We start from the raw sequence: 19,682 nt of genomic DNA, 5'->3' as shown, positions 1-19,682 counted from the left end.
TTAATCCAATCGCAGTACTAAAGTTTACCCTCTCAAATCGATATGGTGGCTGAAACCAAAGTGTTTATCCAAGCAACATAACTTTCTGGAGAAATTAATGCACACGGTTTAAAGTTCTCACAAAAAAACGGGAGCAGTCTGCAAATTCAGCTGCTGGTCCTTAACCAATTTCAGCAGCAAATGCCAAAAAGTAACCAGTTACTTAATGAGAAGTGAACAGAGCCTTCTGCACCAGTACCTTAATTCCCCTGCCCCTCTCCCCAGTTCTACAGGCCACAGAGGGAAGCTGCAGGCAACCACTTCTTCGGCGAAACTCTCCTTGACGGAACACAACCTTACTGTATGTCATTCATTTTTTTCAACATGCAAAAGTTAAATTTCTAGCAAAACCTCTCAAACCTAAAGAAAGCTTCTGTGACACTGCAGAGGGAGGTGGGCATCTTATTTTAGTCATTCAAAATATGAAGTTCACCTAGAATACTATTTGTGCTTTGAGAGTTACTAGCTGAGATTCCAAGGAACGTTTGAAAAAGGCATCTACTACAATTAGCTGCCCATTTTATTAATTTTGGTACTATTTGTCACAGTACATCAGAAAACAGCAGCACAAAGCATTAGATGGACAAGAATTTTATATTTTTTTTCCCCTTTAAAAAGCAAACATTTTTAAAATGAAAGGCACTCACGACAGAAACTCTCTCTCCAGTTCGTATATAGACGGCCGACATGTTTTGCTTTTCATTCTACATAAAGGCACAGTACAGTCTCTGTTTTGACCTTCCACGTCAATGTCAAGTAATGAGGGCATGTGGCAGTTAGTTCTTTCTTCAGTATCTGGCAAGAAGTTAACATCTGGAACTACACTGCCCTCTAAATATTCAGAGTCTTTAGAGTTTGGTTTAATAATACGTGGAATAATCTGCCATGCATCAATTCTACTTCTTAGAGAAGAAGGTCGTGGCCTTGATATAATATTGACAGCACTTTGCTTTTCAGTGGAAACACCACTGTGATTGCTTCTTTGTTGAACGGATGGAGAGTGCAGAGGTCCAGTAACTGTCAGAATTGGTAACGTGGAGACATCATTGGCTGAAGCAAATCCATTAGCTAGGGGAAAGGAAAGGTCAAACAAAAAAAGACAATTTAAGCCATGTGACTTCTTGATTGCCCTGACATTTGTAAAACTGAGTTGCCTTAAACACTAGAGGTTTTTTTTCCACTAAATTAAGAGGCTTGAATGTTTGTGAGGCATCTCCTAAGGATGCACCAGGAGTGCTCAGATAACATTTTTGCATCTATATTGTCTGCTAGAGGCCATAACAACTTATTTTGTACTGCTACAAGAGAGATATATAGAGAAAGCATTAACCACCCAGTAACTGGATGAATATAAATATTGGAATAAAGTCCCACAAATTTGTCCAGTTATTATGAGTAATTACATATGCATAGAGTACCACAAAGAATATTATATTTAAGTCACCATAGAACACCAGTATTGAAATTTAGAACTTATTTTCAAAAACTCATTAATCATGAACTTATCTATCTACATGGAAACTGGATTTAAAGACCTTGTTTTCAGATTATATTTTTATCAACTGCTTAACTGAAGGATTCGTGGAACATGTGACAACTTCTAGGTCAAGCAAACAAATGAAAACTTACCAGACTTGTTTCTCTTGAAGTTAATAAACATACAGTACTAAAATGATGCTCAATCACTCACCTATGCAGACTGTGAAACTATATTAAACAAGTGTACTCTCAGTCTCAGGAAGTCCACAACTACCTAATGCACGTACCTGACAGTCTCAGTTTATTTCAGCCATAATGCTAATATCAAATATTTCACAAAAAACAGGTTCTCACCAATATGAAAAGACCAGGGAAACCTATTTTTGCAATACCTGAGAAAAACAGATATTGTCTTAAAAGCAACCATCTCTTCCCCTTAAATCCCCAGGGCCACACTCTTAGAGGGCTTACCCACATACAGTTACAGTGGCTAAGCTAACACATAACTCTCTAACAAAAATCTTAGCAACTCATTAGGGAATGGTTAATTTGTCCACGTTTTCTGTTTCTATGCTTTAAAATCCTCTACGTTTTAAGCTCTTAATTACCCACCTGTGGTCTGAAAATTGTTCCCATCTGATAAGGTTCGTCTGTGACCCAACACACTTAACTTTGTTGAGGAATCATTTGGCTTATTTTGAGATTCTTGCTTCAGACAAAGATTAAAAGGCTGATTTTTCAGTCTTGTAGAAACTGTGTTAGGAGCCAGCCGTATCCTCTGTTCTCTCTTACTTTCAGAAGTTTCAGATGAAGTGTCGTCTGTGGAAGTACATGGATCACAATCACCAAGCACAGTGCTTACAAACGCATCTTCACCGTCAGACTGAAGTAGGCATTTTGTGGAGATGGAGGGCATAGATAGAAGATTCACAGTATTTGTAGCTGGATTTAGGGATGGAATACTTGTTTCCTCTTTCTTGGACTGCAGTCTTGTAGGGCTAGCACTCCTGCGAAACTTTGAAGCACGTTGAAATATTCCATCACGCTTCTTCTTGTCGTCTTTAGGCAGGAGTTCATCTGGACCCTGCGATTTGTTCAGCTCTCTGATATCTAAGCCCAGGGCAACAGATGCAAGGAGGACAGCACACCCGTACAGCACTGAATCAGTCTTCTTTTTCTGCAGTGTCCTGCTCAGACTGTTTGTAGGTGTCATTTGAGGAGTACTATTTGTAGAACTAGCAGAGGTTCCTTCTTCAAAGCTCTCATGTTCTACTGCATTCTCTCCCTGATCGTCTTTCCAAAGAGGTAGATTAATGTAAGCCTGATTCGGCAACTTAATTGGCTTTGGTCTTTTACTGTCCAAACCTTCAGGGAGAAGTTTCTTATCAGTACAGACACCTGTAAAACATTACAGTAGACTTTAAGATTGCAATTCAGCTATTTTGCTGTTGCATGTCTGCATACGTACACAAGTATTAATTTTGAGGTGTACTGTACAGCCCCTTCAGATGCGTCAAAAGCTCAGAGACTCGTACTGTAAGATTCATAAACGCATCCTAAGCCTAAAGCTCTTCACGTCCTCTTGATAGTCTTTAAAATAGCAGAAGCACCATTTTGCTAGAATTTCATTTTTTTTAGCAACTCAAAAGCAAACTATTAAAAGCTGCTTGCAGATCAATCTTCCTGAGTAAGTTAACTGTAAACAAATTATTTTTTCCAAACCTGAAACTTACCTTTATTTTAAGAGAAGCATAACGGATCTCCCAACCTTTATGCATTCAACACAGTTGAAGAGCAGATATTGCCTTTGCATTTTCTGTGACATTTGAGGATTTGCAATGCTTTGGTAATGCTTTTCAAATAACATGGAAAACATTTCTGCGTATGGATTACAGTGAAGTAATTTACTATGCAGAAACTGCCAAATAAGATCTGGAACACTTTCTTTACAGCACTTTCAATTAAGCTGTGTTCCAAAATCCAGTGAGTTACTAGAAATTTTTCCAATTAATTCATCAGGCTATAGTGCTCTAGACTAAAAAGTAAATTTGACATCTCACACCTAATGACAAATAAAATGCAAGGTATAATTTGACTTACATGTGTTATTCTATTATAAACTACTGAATACTACAGAATAAACACAGAAATATTTAAAACGCAAATATGTAAACTTGTATAATCTCCTGTGTATGAAGGGGTTCAGTAGTAAGCTAATAAATCTATAAAATGCTATTTGTGAAGCCCTGATTTTTAACCCTACCAGTACATATGAAATTCAAAATGCCCTTTTCCTAAGTGGGGAAAAAAAAAAAAAAAAAAAAAGCTGTGTCCAAGCAGCTTACCATTTCCTCTTCCAGTTGGCATAAATCTAGCCACTGGTATGGACACCAAGTTATACCACAGTTTTTTCTTCCCTGACACTGGTAATAATATTCTTAGATAAGAAAATCTGTAGTATAGAAAGTGTGTACAAATTTGAAAATTATTATGAATATTGTATAGTCACAGCACATTATAGTAACAAACATAAAAATCAACATACAGCTATTATGTTCCTGATCCTAAGAGAATTAAGTACATTTTTCCTTGTGATTTACCTGTAAATCCCAAAATGTTGCCTAAACAACTTTTAGATTTGAAATCTACATCTTTTTTCTTGAAAATTTTGAGAATAAATCTCACTTAAAAAACAGGGAACTAATATCTGGGAATACATGACGGCTTACAGGCTTTTAAACAACTATGCATTTTTTAAACAACTATGCAGACCTCACTAACAATATATGTCATTAATGATCATTTAAACATCAAGACAACTACCTATTTAGATATTTCTTTTTAAAAGAAGCTAAAAAGTGTTGACTGCAGACCTCATATACAGATCAGCCTGCAACTCAAAAACGTGGAAGAAAAATCTCTATGTGGTACTGCTCACACATCATGTATATTTCTTAGCTGCTAAGCGGAAAATGTAAAGATGTTAACACTTGCATTTTTTTTATAGATAGTTTTTTAGCACAGGAATATTATTTGTAGCATGACTACACTTGTATTCAAGCAATACAACTTATAAACACCAGAGGTAGACTTCATGCCATTATATGGCAACTTTCACTTTTTCAAAAATAACTCTTACCTTGGTCCACAAAGAGTGAAGCTAAGGGAACTCCCTTCTGATTTTTCATTAAAAGAGTTGACCAAGGGTTGCTGCCATCTGAAAGGGGTCTTATTCTGAAATAACAATAGTTATTTTGATATTACATAGGATATGATGCTTATATACACTTTGACAGAAAATTAGTAAAACATTTTTCTTTTTTAACTATAAACATGTAGTATCTAACTTGAAAGCAGCAAAGCTTTCCAAAGGTTAAAAAAAAAAATGTATTTAATAGCACAGAGTCATATGATTATAAATTGATACATGCTTTATATCAGATATAAGAAGAAAATTTCAGGTCTAAAAAGAAAGCAAACGAAAAATGGGTCTTGACTACCTATTGAAGGACCAAAGTTAGTGAAAACCTGGACAACAGTTTCACTGTGCCAAAGAAACGATGTCAATATCGGAAATCTATTAAACATAGTGACTTTAAAGCAAACAAAAATATCGTAAAGCCAGTTTCAATAGATGGTCTGGAACCAACTACCGACACAGGTAAATCAGTGGATATCCCTACCACGGAAAAAAAAAAAAAAAGCACGTTATAAATAATTATATATACTAGAAGGGACAAGAAAAAGGATCTCTTGCTTCAGAAAAACTGTTAATCTCCAGTTTTGAGCAATCAGAAAAAATAATCTGAAAGTGAAGGTGTCCAACTGATTTTTAGAACCCTTTCACCTCACCCTGCGTTTGTCAGTGTAACTGATGTTGCTTCTGTGAATTGTGCTTCACATATGGAAAGTCAGTCAGTCTTATTTAATCATACTGGAAGTGCCCACTGAGGGCAATGCTTGCAGTTCCTCAAGTCAATCTGAGGAAGGGCAAGAAAGATAAGACAGGCCATGGATGTCTGGTATGCATTAGTAGCTCAGCATCCCAGTTTGTCTCAAGGTTCAAAAAACAGAGATAAAAGGTAATAGATAAGAGTCACTAAAACCTTAAGATGAGTAAGCATTTTACTCTCAAGTCTATGTGGGTTAGCTACACTTTATTAATGTAATTCCTAAATTAATTAAAAGGTAGGACTGAGTTTTAGTTGTAACTAGAGACTTCAGAACTTCTCTCATTCACTACTTATGTTAGTGATTGAGTTACCATGAAGACTTAGTATTATCAAACAAACAAAATGTAGTAGACATACTTGTCCTTACAATCTGCACGATCCTTTGTTTGAACTGAACTTGGTCCCCATGTACAACCTCTCTTTTTAAAACTTCTCTTCACATCTTCAAACTCTTCTTGGTGATAAGTTGTGCTCCTTCCCCAAGTTCTGTTGCTTTCATCTGAAGTTACTAGAGATTGGATTTAAAAACACAAAAAATCCACACATAAATAATATTGCTAAAAATAAAATAGTTTGACAGAACATAATATTTTCTCCACTGCAAAACCATTTTGACACAGAAACACAACGTGGAGTAGACAAAATTTGAGATTCTTTTTTCTTTTACAAAAACTACCACACAAACTGCATTGATCCAAAACAATGAGCAAGCAAGAAAAATCACTTATCAGCTGACAAGAGACCCAGATTAAAGAAAAAGCAGCAAAACAATACTATTTTCCATGCTTCCTTTAACTGACAACCTTATATTTAGGTAATTTGGACAAGTGAGTGAGACTGAGCACTTAAATTCCAATGAAGAAAATATATGCTGTGGAACAACTGGTAACAAATGAAACAATATTCCAATTGTTACAACAATTAATGTTTTCTTTCACACAACACCAAAACAAAGTATACTTTTAAAGTGTTTAACCTTCATTAAATGCTTAGTCTGTCACTGTCTCAACTGTTAAATTAAACAGAACCAGCACCTTCGAAACATAACATAATGAAATCTTGCCTTTTTTCATAACCTCACTGGGAAGTTCATATTCACTTGTGATATCTACATGTTGCTGGTACACATATACACTGTTTCTTCGGCCATTAGTTGTGTGAGTATCTGTTTTGGGAATCACTGAGGAAAAATTAAGAGAACGCAGCAGAAATCTTAGTCGAGCTGATTTCAAAACCAGAACCATTTCCCTTATATTATTATCTTTGGGTCATAAATCCCAGATATAAAAAGGCATCAAGCATCTTTCGACAGAGGGTTTTCACAGTAGGGCTTTCAGGATCCTCTTTGTAGGACCAGATGCAGGCAAGTAGATTTTCGTATATGACTGACTAACTGGAAGAGTAACTTGCTATCCACGTAGCATGCTTACAGCTATAATGGAGAGCCCTAAAAGAAAAATGACTTAGGCAGTTATAACAGCATGAAAAATGAGGTGGCATTTACATGCCCATGGTTCTGCCACTCCTGCACTGCACAGCACTCTCCTCCTGCCTCACCGTACACCTTCTCGCCAGCACAGCTTCCTCTAGTAATACAGCACTACTTGCCTTCTTTACACTCCCATTTTCAGCCATGTTCCGGGACTTAAGGAATATTCCTCCTCCCTTTAAAATATCTTTCAAAATCAGATAGTTTTGTTTTAATAACCAGATTTACAATTAACTAGATTTTTATTTTAACTTAAAATTAACTTCTAGATTGAGAAGCTAGTCTTGCTCATGACAAAGTGAAGCAATCAAGTGACCACTTGTTAGATACGCCTGCTCGAATCACCTGTATTTGAACAAGTCTTCTTGAAACAAAGACACTTTGAAGTTAAATCAAGATAAAGCATTATTGTGGGAAAAAGAATTTATTTTGCACAGGTGCAGATGGGTGTGGAAGCTAAATTGTTTCAGGTAGATACTCCTGAGAGATCTGATAAGCTTTTAGGCAAAGCCTAAGGATCCAAAGTCAGAAACAAAAGTGTACTACTTTCAAAGGAGAGCCTTTATGTTGCCCTGTATGTTCTAGTCCTACAAATACAAATGTCTGCTCAAATAAAAAAAAAAGAAAGAAAAATCCTGAGTGGCACTTAGCACACATGCAAGGAGTGGCACTGCTATAGCTTACATAAGGCTATGCATTTAAAAAAAACACCCTCAAGTTTTCAGAACCATGCCAATACCTGACACTTGCTTCGTTTTCAAGCATTTCCATACAGAGCAAGGAGAACCCAAGATGAAATGAGACAGTCTTGCTTATACGTAATTATGACATTTTACCAAGAAAAACTTTCCTTACCTTTCTGTAGAAAAAAAAAAAAAAAAAAAATCCACACAAAAAAAAAACCACCCAAAAAAAACCCCAAACAACTAAAAAGACCCACCCCACGGTTTGAGGTCAGGATATCATTATCAACAAAGATACTGTGTCAGCTAACTTCTGAAAAAGACTACATAATTTTCCTTCCTTCTCAAATTTTCATTAAGAAAGACATGGTTTGTTCACCTCTACCTTTTATCCACAATATAAGAGTAGTCATGGCCTTCGCCCAGGGAACTGTATCAGTTACAGTTTAAACAAATAACAAAGTTACTGCCAGAAAAGACATCACTTCTCCTTTAGACATTAATAATGAAAAGGATTTCATAAGACAGAGGTATTCCAAAGGAGATGAGAGACTTGGTTTCTATCCAAACTTTAAACAAAGTTTCAGGCTGGTTAAAAAGATGTTGATTATAATTATTAATAACAATAATAATAATAAATCTTTAAACCAGCCACAGAACAGTATACAGAAAACATCCCCATGCATTCCGATTTCCTCTCCTCCTTATTTACATCTGATAAAGCCAAATTGTGAAGTAATTTCCTTCAGAGGTGACTACCCTTGCAAGAGAAGACAGTCACCATCCATAAGCAATCAGCTGGAACAGGTTCCACTGATTTCATAGAGAGAGAAACTTAAGGCATTCCACGCTGAATACGGATAATTAGACAATCTACTTTGCACAATAGATCAGTACAAATGCAAGCAGTGAATCCTGTAGGAATTGTTTTGTATCTCTACATATATCGTTCTGGAATATAAATGCAAGCTTCACTATAACAATATGATCATTTTTCTTCCACGTTCATGGTACCTCCACTACATAAGCATGAACACACCTTCCATTCTGTAATCAGCATACATGGAACAATGTAGACTACAAGCATACCCACAATCTTATTTTTGTTTCTTTCTCTTGTTTTCAAAAAAAAACTAAAGCAAGCTTTCATCCCTATTTTCTTCTCGTTTTGTATTTGCTTAAAACTTGCTTCTCTGACATAAGCAAGCTGGGTTGATGGCTGATTCTTTGGCTTTTCCATCTTACATGAGTCCCTTATTCCCTGAATCTTTTTTTTTATTTGATAGTCCATAACCTATTTCCTTTATCAACTCCATTACCTACTAAAAGCATGTTTTTCATCTTACATGGGTTCTAAACATGATGCTTTTGCCATTATGAATTTTGATTCTTCACTGTTTTATCTCAGTCAGTTCACAAATGAGTTCCTGAAGTTATTAAGGAAAGATATGATTTAAAGCACTCGTAATCATTTTGAGTTACTGAAAATTAGTTAGCATTTTAGCAAGATTATCTCTCCCATCAAAGAGCAAGTTGCAAATGTTAGAACAAGTTAAGGGACCTGGAAAACACACAGAAATCTCTCTGGAATCTAATACTATCACCAGTGTTTCAGTGAGCACACGGAACAAACAGTCTTATTGACCGAATGAACAAATAGAAATGGTGGAGACTTACATTGTATAGCTCGAAGACGAGGAATTATTGTGGGGCTACTTGATGGACTAGAGCTGTTACTGTTTAAACTCCTCCTCTTATCCAGATTGGGGGATGCCTGCACTGTTATTTTGTGCTGGAAATCTGTAAGAGTAAAATAAATCAGTTTTAATATTCTAAATAAAGAAATATTCAGGAGATTATACTGCTGTACTACTTAAAACAATTAAAGCTATATAATAAACCAGACTTGATAGTGTAAAAGATGTTCATATCAAAAATACTGACAAACTATCTCTTAATGTAATAATTTAGATATTGAGTCAAACAGGCAGGATTTCACACCTTCACAGGCACTATATGATAGGTTCCCAGTAACATCAACAAAAGCAAACCCAAACTGAGACACATCCACATCACAAGCTGTTACTCAATCTTGTTGGTTGTCACAAAAGGAAAGAAAAATCTCAACATTTCATCTCAAATCACTCAATATTCATGGCAATCAGTTTTGCCTTATTTTTTTTAAACATGTAATTCATATACAACATAAAAAGTAGCACTAAAAAGTCACATCTATCAACGTGTCAGAAAAACAAGACCCTAAACTACAGAAGTACAAATATTTATAGCAATGTACTTAAAAAAAGAACCCAACAAAAATTGGCAAGCAGGAAAAAATTTATGAAATAAAATTTGACAATATGCCCCTCTCTACTGCCCATCACCAATGCAATTAGATTGTACGCTATTCTTACAACAGAGTTGTCTCAAGGACAAGTTCATCTGGATGATTCTTGAAAACAAAGAGCTAAGTAGTATTCTGAATAAAACTTTATTTTATCACTTTTTCAAGTTAAATATGAGCAGAACTGGAAACAAGGAACTAAATATTTAGTTTAAGTTTGTGATCCAGCATAAACCAACCTAACATGTTTGTCTGGGAGGCTGTAGTGTAATTTTTATTTCATTTACTGTTGTTAATATTTTTAAAGTAAGGAAAAATAAGCTTATTTCACCAGTGCTGAAATAGTACTCTAAATGTTATTGCCCTCTTTTCTCTTTCCAAATACCAGACAGCTACGGTTTGGTCAGACTTGTTAGTGTGGCATTAAGTTCCTACTGCGTCAGTAATAAACTGACAGACTTGACCTGAAAGTCACTGAGAGGAAGTCCATTAGCATCAGGATGCTGGTACCACTTTTGAAGGCTTTCCAGCCATTGGCATACCCTTGAGTTTCCGTAGTGCCATCTCGTGGTAACATTAAAAAGGCACCACTAAACCAGTCCCCGATGCTGAAAAAAAACTGACTCTCTACAAACACGTCTCCTTCGCAAAGGGCACGTTTTAATGTGTTCATGGGTGGAATTAAATGCTCTACCACGCAAATTATACCACGTTTGTATTGTGAAATAGTATCTGCTATTGCTATTACAGTGTTTTCTTGCAAGAAACAAGGCACCAAAGGTTGCAACTGCTGTGTTGTATTTGTGACTGCAATAAGCATGCAATTTGGACCTTCCACACCTGTACCTCCAGCCTTTATGAAGTGCTGTGTTTCTACTATGTATTTGCAAGTTTAGGGCAAACAGCACTAATATTTGATCATGTTGAAAAGTTCTGGGATGTGATAAAAAGGTATTTTTTTATCTGCACAAAAAGAATGATAGTAAAAATCTGAACTTCAAACCAGTCTTAAATCGTATGGCTCTCATGCTAGTAACCTTTCCCTCTAAATACAATGGACTTCTAGTTGTTCAGGTGAAAGATTCTTCCAGATGAAATGAGGACTACTCCACAAGAATATGATATGTGATAGTTGTTTTGTCTAGGGGAAAAAAAAAAAGAAAAGAGGGCTACACAATTTCTACTATATCCTTTTTCACTATTAGGGTAGAAGGACCTGGCAATGAATTAAAATAGTAGTCAATACTGAAACATTAACCATGGAACTGAAGCCTGAATATTTAATTGTAACATATATCGTGAACTTGAAAAAAATTGCAAACCTGAAGGTAAACTAATTCTGTGTCCATCTTTAAGTTTTAACCGGCTTCTTTTAAATTTGCCCTTCCTCTTCTTCACATTGGGTTTCTCTTGATTTAACTGGAATATCATGATATTCAGCTCACGCTCTAGTACATCAATCTCACGTTCTGCTAACTGTTGCTCACGGCGCTTAAGTAATTCTTCTTGAGATTTTTGCTGAAGAGCTGCTCTTGTCAACTCCTCTTCTCGTGATCGAAGCTCCTGAAGAAAAGATTCACACAAGTGAAACTAAGTAATAATCTGAAGTTTGTATTAAAGGGTATATAAAACGCATAGTAAGTTGTATTTCCTTATCTATTTTCGTGATGTACTATATACATGTAAGATGGACATACAACCTTCTGACAGGTCTCCCTTCTGCATAAACCCAGATTCTGTATCCAGATGCAATCAACAGATTTCCTGTTAACCATTTAACTGGAGTCACTTTACTTCAGATAGGTAAGCACTGGGGACAACACATCCAATAAAAGATTATCAGCTTACAGCCTAGCAGAAAATGTGCTCTAAGTATTTCACATCAGAGACTCTTTCACAGCATGAGGGCTGCTCTTAGATTGCTCCCATACACTAACAAAGTCAATGACCTGACAAACACACTAATGAATGTCATTACCTTAAATTTTCTAGCCTTTCCTGTTTTTCAGCCAGGTATTAAGTAGCAGTTTTCTATCTGGAAAAGCAATCAGTATTACACTGAAAGAGGATTAGTGTAATAGGATAAACCAAGTCATAAGACAGAAGACAGCTGTTTCTTAATTAAAATCTAGCAGATATCTGTACAACATCAAACTGCTACTAAGCACTGAATTACATCACATAGACTCTCCAACCATCAATCCCACAGGATAGTTTTTCTTTTCCCTTTATTGTTTCCTATTTTGGAGGAGGAAAAGCTTTAGTGAGGAAGCTAGTTAATTTTTTAGGGTAAATGAATCCCCAACAGCTGTAAACCTACCATCTTAAAATTATCTTAACCTTCAGCTTCTAAAATCTGTTAAAATATATCTGAAATTTATGTAGACCTCCCTTCATAGGAGGGCCTGTATTGAAAAGGTAGACAGTCTTAGAAAAAGTAATAGTGCTTCCTCACTGAGAGATTAAGTATTTACTCTTTTCAAAATAAACTAATTAAAAACAGACTTAACTGCAATTAGTTATGCAATGTTTTTACACCACTCTACAATTAAAACACCCATTGTAAGGAAGCTAGGAAAAAATTCCATATTTAAGTTGCTCAAGAACGTTTGTCAAAAGAAGATTGCAATCTTCTCTTGGAGTGGGCGTCACCGTCGCTCATTTACAGCAAGCCCTTGAGGAAATTCCTCCAGCTACAGAAGTTCCCCTTTTACAGGGCATGAGACTCCATGCAAGGTTTTTTTCTGTCTGTTTTTTTTATTATTATATGAAAATACTTTATAGACATTACTTTCTCCCTAGTACCTGTCAGTAAAACTGATAATGTACCAAATTCAATAAGCCTGCACACATTAAAAACTTGTCTAAATCAAAGTTACATGCTTTCATTCTTAAACAGGCTTAGCTAATTAAGGCAGATGCCTTTGGAGATGCATTTATTTTGGCATATGAGAAGTAAACTTCATTTTATCTTTTCCCCTCCCTAATTAAGCTTAACTCACTTTTACACCAAAAATATGACTCTTCTCCCAAAGCTTTGCACGGAGTTATTTAATCCTAAACTTGATTTAGTCAGATTTTTCTTCAATAAGATATCTCATACCAGACTTAATGCCTCCAGAAAATGAAAAAATAAACAAAAACCTGAATGGGAATGCCTGTTACAATTGCTACCAGAGTAAAAACGGGACAATGGTTGGTTGAGCAGTTGCTGGAGAGGTAAGAGGTAGAAAAAAAGAGTTATGTGCTATGGCAGGTTGTGGCAAGTAAATATAGTGGCTGGTGACCCCACGTCAAGTAAAAAGGAAAGTGTCTGGTCTCTGTAGAGAGACTACAACCCATCTGGAAAGGAAGAGATCAGACAGCTAGAGGCCCATGGTCCTGGATGCCCACTGCAGGCAGGGCGGAGACTACACAGGCAATCATAGAATCATAGAATGGTTAGGGTTGGAAGGGACCTTAAAGATCATCTAGTTCCAACCCCCCTGCCATAGGCAGGGAAATCCTCCACTACACCAGGTTGCCCAAAGCCTCATCTAACCCGGCCTTGAACACTTCCAGGGATGGGGCGTCCACAACTTCTCTGGGCAACCTGTTCCACTGCCTCACCACCCTCAACGTAAAAAATTTCTTCCTTATATCTAATCTAAATCTCCCCTCTTTCAGTTTAAATCCATTGCCCCTTGTCCTATCACTACACGCCCTTGTAAAAAGTCCCTTACAGTTCTGTGAACAGGAACAGAAGAGGGAAAAGCAGAGGGTGGAGAAAAAGGCAGATAGGAAGTACATAAGATTATTATTGATGATACTACAATCTTAGTGGTGATCAATAAATTATGATACAACAAATGTTGTTATCACAGTAGATCTGTAGTGTCACATCCATCGCTAGTCAATAGTCCACAGACATTTGTAATGCTTGGTAAGAAGCAGTGAGGGACAAAGGCTACTGACAGTGACATGCGAGACGAGTTTATGTTTTGCTTTTGTCAAAGTTACATGACTATGTCTTTTATAAAGATTTCTTTGCAAGTCACCGCATCTTAATTGTCTTCCTCCTCATTTTATTATCCCTTTATGAAAAAAAACAACAAATACACACTGGGCAATAATTATCCTGGCAAGAAAGACCTGCAAAGGAGGAATCGGTTTCTACTAGAAGCATTTGTAACAGGGACTTAAGAGGACACCTGGCCCGTTCTAACTGTGATCTTTATCAAGTTGTCTAAAGGAAAATATGAACCTCAAGGTGACTAAAAACTAGTTGAAGTAACTAAAAAAGAGGGCAAAGAGAATCAACAGTGAGTGTTCATTTAGCACAAACATATGATACAAGAATATGGAAAGAAGATCAGTAACAATAATCTGGACAATAAACAAGAGAAACTGGATTTACTGATTCATGAGCACGAGTTCGACCTAATTGATCTTATTAATATCTGTCAAGAAGATTTCCAAAACTGCAGCACTGAAAGAGATCAATATTATCAGTCTGTTCAGGAAGGAGAGAGATAAAAAGCACTATTCCATTTTTTGAAAAGAAGCCACGTGATACAGTCATATAACAGGATGAAAAGCTTTTCACTCCCACAACTGAGGAGAATGTTCATCAAGCAGCTGAAAATTTGCAGTGGTTGAAAGATCAGCTAAGGGGTAAATAAACTCTGGTTTGTTTGTTAAGTGATGCATTCAAACATCCAAGAAAAAAATAACATGTTTTTTAAAAAAAAGCCTATGTGGCACATTTACAGATCTACAACCTGTCTTCTTTGGGGAGACAGGTGTGGGTATGTTTCTTTTTCAACTGCCTGCACTTCTTGAATAAGCCATTCATATGATAACCCTCACTTACTACAATAACATTATGCTTCCTGTCAAACTCAACATTTCACTTCAACTGAAATACATCTAGCTACAGTTTCAGCATACAGATGTGTTTATTGTTTTTGTTAAGAAAGGGAAAAAGCAACATTGTCTGAAAATTGAGAAAAACAGTATTCAAAACCTTTTTTCTAAAGTAAGTTTGCTGCAAGACAGTTACAGGGTTATCCTGAAATACTATCCAGAAACACATTAATGGAATTTAAGAATAATAAATCCACCAACAAGAACAGGCAACTTAAATGAATAATGTTTTAATGAGAGAGTAAATCCTCTCTTCCAAGTAGTTTATTCTCTCAATCGTATCTCCACTACTAAATCAGGTTTCTAGTATTGTATTGGTAAGCCATAATTCAAATGTTCAAAACTGCTGTATCATATAAATGCACATACACACATACCCTTCTTTCACTGCCACGCAGTTGGAAAAATAAACTTACTTTTTCCTTGGTCCTCAATTCATTGAATATCTGCTGAATTTCCAATTTCCAGTCATCTTGCATGGAATGGAAAGACTCTTGAGGCATTTCAGTCATAACTGCCCCTTCAATGGCAGTAAGCTGTTCAAGAATTAAGGCAAACGATGGTCGGATATGAGGGTCCTGCTCCCAGCACTCTAGAATTTATCAAAGTCCCATCAGTTTTTAATAATACATAGAACTTATTGAAGAACTACATGAATTACAAGTTACTTGCTACTGTACTTCAAGTTCTAACGTGCTCCCTTTATCTGAAAGGCTTCTCTAGTTCCTTTTCCATTTACAGAAGTGACATTTATCTACCAGTACTCAGAGGACTGTTTTTGTATTAATAGTCTTTTTTTTTTTTTCATCTCTATCTTTAGGATTTGACATAGCAAAACTAGCATTACTGCACAGAAGGGATACATAAATAAGGTAAAGAAACTCATTAAACACAAAGAAATAGCCATTAGCAAGCAATGTCTGTTTCTCTCTAAAGTATTTCCAAAACATGGTTTACACTCAGGAAGAAATAACGAGGAAAAAACGGTATTTGCTATTCTTCCCCTTGGGATCTTAATCTTGATCTTGTACTGTTCTGTAGTATATCCTGTATACAAAAATTAATGCAATTTGAGTGTAAAAGGAACTCAGTAAAACCAGAACAAAAAGTGTACTGTGCCACTGTTGAAGAATATGCGATACACTGTAATACTTCACCTCCTCAGAAACACATTCAACTGTCTGCAACACCAAATTGCTGTGTAAAGAAAACCAAAACACTTTGTATGCTGCACATTATCAAATTAAGTGTTTAATAGTCATGGAGTTGCAAAATACAGGCAAAGACACATACCCCCAGTATATAACTATTTAAATACATAGGAAGAAAAACATAGATACCTTTCATTAGTTTTGCAAATGGTTCAGGGCAGGTGGATGGAATGGGCAAAGTAAGCTTATTGACAGCAACGCCGTAAGCCACAGCAAGGCCATCAATGCCACGGTACGGAACTTCTCCTGTAAGCAGTTCCCACAGCAACACTCCATAACTACAAAAGGCAATTTTTTTTAACAGTTATTTTCTGAATACTGACACTTTGTTTACTCAAGAACAAACAAGAATCTGTCCAACCATGCAGTGAAATTCACGAGGACTTCCCATGTCAAAGGTGAATGTCTAAGAGTCAGCTCTACTTTAGTCATCTTGCACCTTTCCACCAGTAGTGATTAACCAAACTGGATGTCACTCTAAGACTGGGTCACACTCCTATTCAAAACATAGCCTGAAGCCACTTTTTTAGAAATTGCTAATATCACGTAAATCTCACAATCAGAAGTCTGAAGGACAGGAAACCAAGCAACCTTTCCTGACCAAAAAAACAAACAAAAACAACAGAAAAAGAAAACCTCAGAAGAGCATTCGGGCCATTCCTCTTCCCAAACATTTTGCAACAATTTATCTAGATGTACGTGCTAATTTTTTAAAAAAATAATAGTAATAAAAAACACCAGAAAAGCCCCAGTTTTGTTTGGCAGTTTACCTTTCTAATCTCGTGTGTTATATAAAGGTCTGTTAACTTTTCACTTCCCACAGAGGACACAGGAAAATTGAGAAATGATTACACACACACACAACTAATTTCTTCATACTAGAAAAAAAATCAGCCCAAACAAAACAGTGTCTTCCATGGAAAGTGGTGGCATAAAGAGATTTTTTCTCAGTATCAGGTACAGAAATTAAGAATCATAGTAACTCCTATTGAAGCAACATTAATCATAAGAATTTTTCTTATGCTCTCCACTCTAGAAGAGCTGAGTGTTACTTTTACCTTCTTTGGGACTGTATGTCCAACATACAGCCCCTACAAAGGGCAGGGACAACACGCTCACTGCTCTTGCTCTAGAGTTCCTATTTCACCACCACTGAAAAAAATTCTGTCGTTTCTGTTGAAGTAGGAACTATTCCTTTTAGAACATAAGCCTAAAGTGTACTTTATGACTGAGTTTGTTTTCTTTTTCCCCCCACTTCTCTTCCTACGAGTGAACCACTATGTGTAGAACTAGAATACAAAGGACAACGTAGTGCTGCTTTTGAATAGTAAAGTGAGCAGGCAAAGGGGAAAAAAAAGGTATTGCACTTGCCCTTTTTCTCCAGGTGTGTGAAGAAACTACCTGCAAGTTTTGCAGGACTGGACTGAACTCTCCTACATGAGGAGAAATCCATCCAGCACAGGAGACGTAAGGGCTCTGTACCCCTAAGTACTAGAAATATTACTCAAGTACAGCAGATGTGACAGGGATAAGAACACACTATTAAAGGTTTTCTATCATTCTCTCCTTAACGAGAAAGTCATTCAACATTATACAGGACCTTACAACATCACTATGCAATATAAGCACGAATAGCAGCGGTGTTTTGTTTATCTATGTTCTGTATATCTAAGAAGTTGCGCCTATCAAAAATCTAAGAAAACTAACAAATTTATAGTGCTAACAGTTAATCAAAAGCTGAGGAATACACTCTATTCCCCAAAAAAAAGAAAACAGAATAAAAAGAGAAGTCCTGAGCCTCTTAATTTTCTCCCAACTTTTCCAGTCTAATCTCTGCACTTGGTTGTATACTTGAAGAAGGATAAAAAAAAAAAAAAGAATTCCAATTTTCTTTTTAAATCAGTGGTACTTCTGACAGTAATGAGTACAACACTTCCTGCAGTACATAGACATTTTATGTGTGATGGAGGAATTCTACTGAACTGCATCTCATCTGTCTGCTTAGAGAAAGTGTAAAAATAGCATCATGCTCTCTCAGCAGGCATAGACTGCTCTTAATTCAAGGAATTCCCCTGTTCAGATGATTCTATACACATTTTAGCATGAACTCTGAAGTTAAGCAGAACAATAAATTTAACTAGAGAGAAATAATCTTTTACGAAATATTTCCTTTACGAAATATTCTTTTACGAAAAGTTATGTGACACTATTAGCTTTCGTATATTTCTAGTTCAAGCTTTTAACCCAAAGTAGTTCTCAAGAGTGCCAAGAGGGTGGTTGTAAAACTTTAAGCAGATCAACACAGCAATAGCCTGAAAGTGTCTCTTTTCATGAAATCAGTTTTAATATCAAGCACCAAGAGCCAGCGCTGTGGGGGGAAAACAGTGGGGAGAAACCCTAAAGATATTCCAGTCCTGCCATGCTGGAGTTTTTGAGAGGTACTAATCTATCATTATCTAGGACAACAACTACTTATTAAGTCTCTCAACTACAGAAGTAGATACTTTGTGCATTAAATTTCACCAGCCCACGTACAGCTGTCCTAAGCATACAGTCAGAACTTCTAAGAAATAGCTTTTTTTAAAAAGAACAAAAGCCTTTTTCTTTTCCATCTTCAGCAAAAAGTCAAAAATACAGGCATAATATGCTTGAATTATACTTTTTAAAACCACAAAAACTAATACACTTTCAAAAAGACATCCTTTTAAGTATCCGTGTTATTAAAAATTATTCTCCTGCCAGTAAATGTCATTTAAGCCTTACTATATCTCATTCCAGCAATAACTTGCTGGTTTTACATGTTCTAAAAGCTGATCAAAATGAAGGTAATTAAAGCTCTCACAGTTTATTTTACTCCACAATCCATCTTCTAAAGCAGAGATTACTAAGCATTGCTACATGAATCACTTCAAAATTACATGAATGTGCCAGCCAAAAGCAGCTGCTAATTCTGCTGTACAGTAAGTGCTCCCTAGCTTTGCCCAGAGCTTGTACAACGGAGGCACGTGTTACTGTAAAGACCCCTGCTGAGGCACACCACCAGCACTTCGAAGTCTGTGGGCATATTTGCACTTTCAGGCTTCATACACAAAACCAAGACTGACATACCACCAGAAAACATGTGATGATCGATGGAAGGGTAGGGCTGAAAGAGCGGAATTCTTCTTTGGGAATTTGGAAGCATATGCCAAAGAATAACACAAGCAGTAGTTATAACTCTGGTTTGTATATAGATGCAGGGCCTGGAAAGCACCAGTTCTGCTATCTATAATGACACCTGAGAACATGCAGCCTGGGAGCCTCTGCATGAAAATACTCCCCTCAACATTTCCAAGCACTGACTGACTCTGGAAGACTAGCTGCAAGTGTGAGTATACTTAAGCAGTCTCAACTACTCTTTTTTTTTTTTTTTTTAAACAAAAAAGAGGTCTGTGGACTTCTTTTGGCAACTCAATACTCAGTATGTGTAACCTAAGTTTAGAACTTTCTTGACATATACTGTGTTCTTATCTTAGCGAGACCCATACTTAAAATCGTAACTTGAATGCTTTTTAAAACAAAAACCACTCCCATAACCAG

General features: G+C 36.4%; 1 protein-coding gene across 2 annotated transcripts in view; it reads right to left on the bottom strand.

Annotated features, from left to right (window-relative positions):
- Positions 1–682: 682 nt before the first annotated feature.
- MAP3K21 (mitogen-activated protein kinase kinase kinase 21) overlaps positions 683–19,682 on the bottom strand; it is a 40,518-nt gene continuing 21,518 nt past the window's right edge. Inside the window, exons 3-11 of one of the 2 annotated variants that reach the window (XM_086627492.1) lie at positions 16,233–16,381; positions 15,309–15,484; positions 11,310–11,550; positions 9,321–9,443; positions 6,535–6,651; positions 5,829–5,979; positions 4,658–4,752; positions 2,131–2,916; positions 683–1,107 (exon numbers count right to left, since the gene is read on the bottom strand). In XM_086627492.1, the coding sequence (XP_086483618.1) occupies positions 683–1,107; positions 2,131–2,916; positions 4,658–4,752; positions 5,829–5,979; positions 6,535–6,651; positions 9,321–9,443; positions 11,310–11,550; positions 15,309–15,484; positions 16,233–16,381 (2,263 nt within the window). The remainder of the gene's footprint in view (positions 1,108–2,130; positions 2,917–4,657; positions 4,753–5,828; positions 5,980–6,534; positions 6,652–9,320; positions 9,444–11,309; positions 11,551–15,308; positions 15,485–16,232; positions 16,382–19,682) is intronic. The other variant, XM_086627500.1, reaches the window with a different exon arrangement.

The sequence above is a fragment of the Tauraco erythrolophus genome, chromosome 2 (genome assembly GCF_009769465.1).
Source record: "Tauraco erythrolophus isolate bTauEry1 chromosome 2, bTauEry1.pri, whole genome shotgun sequence".
NCBI lineage: Eukaryota > Metazoa > Chordata > Aves > Musophagiformes > Musophagidae > Tauraco > Tauraco erythrolophus.
Note: the sequence above shows the minus strand (reverse complement) of the source record. Positions and strands in the feature narration are given on the sequence as shown.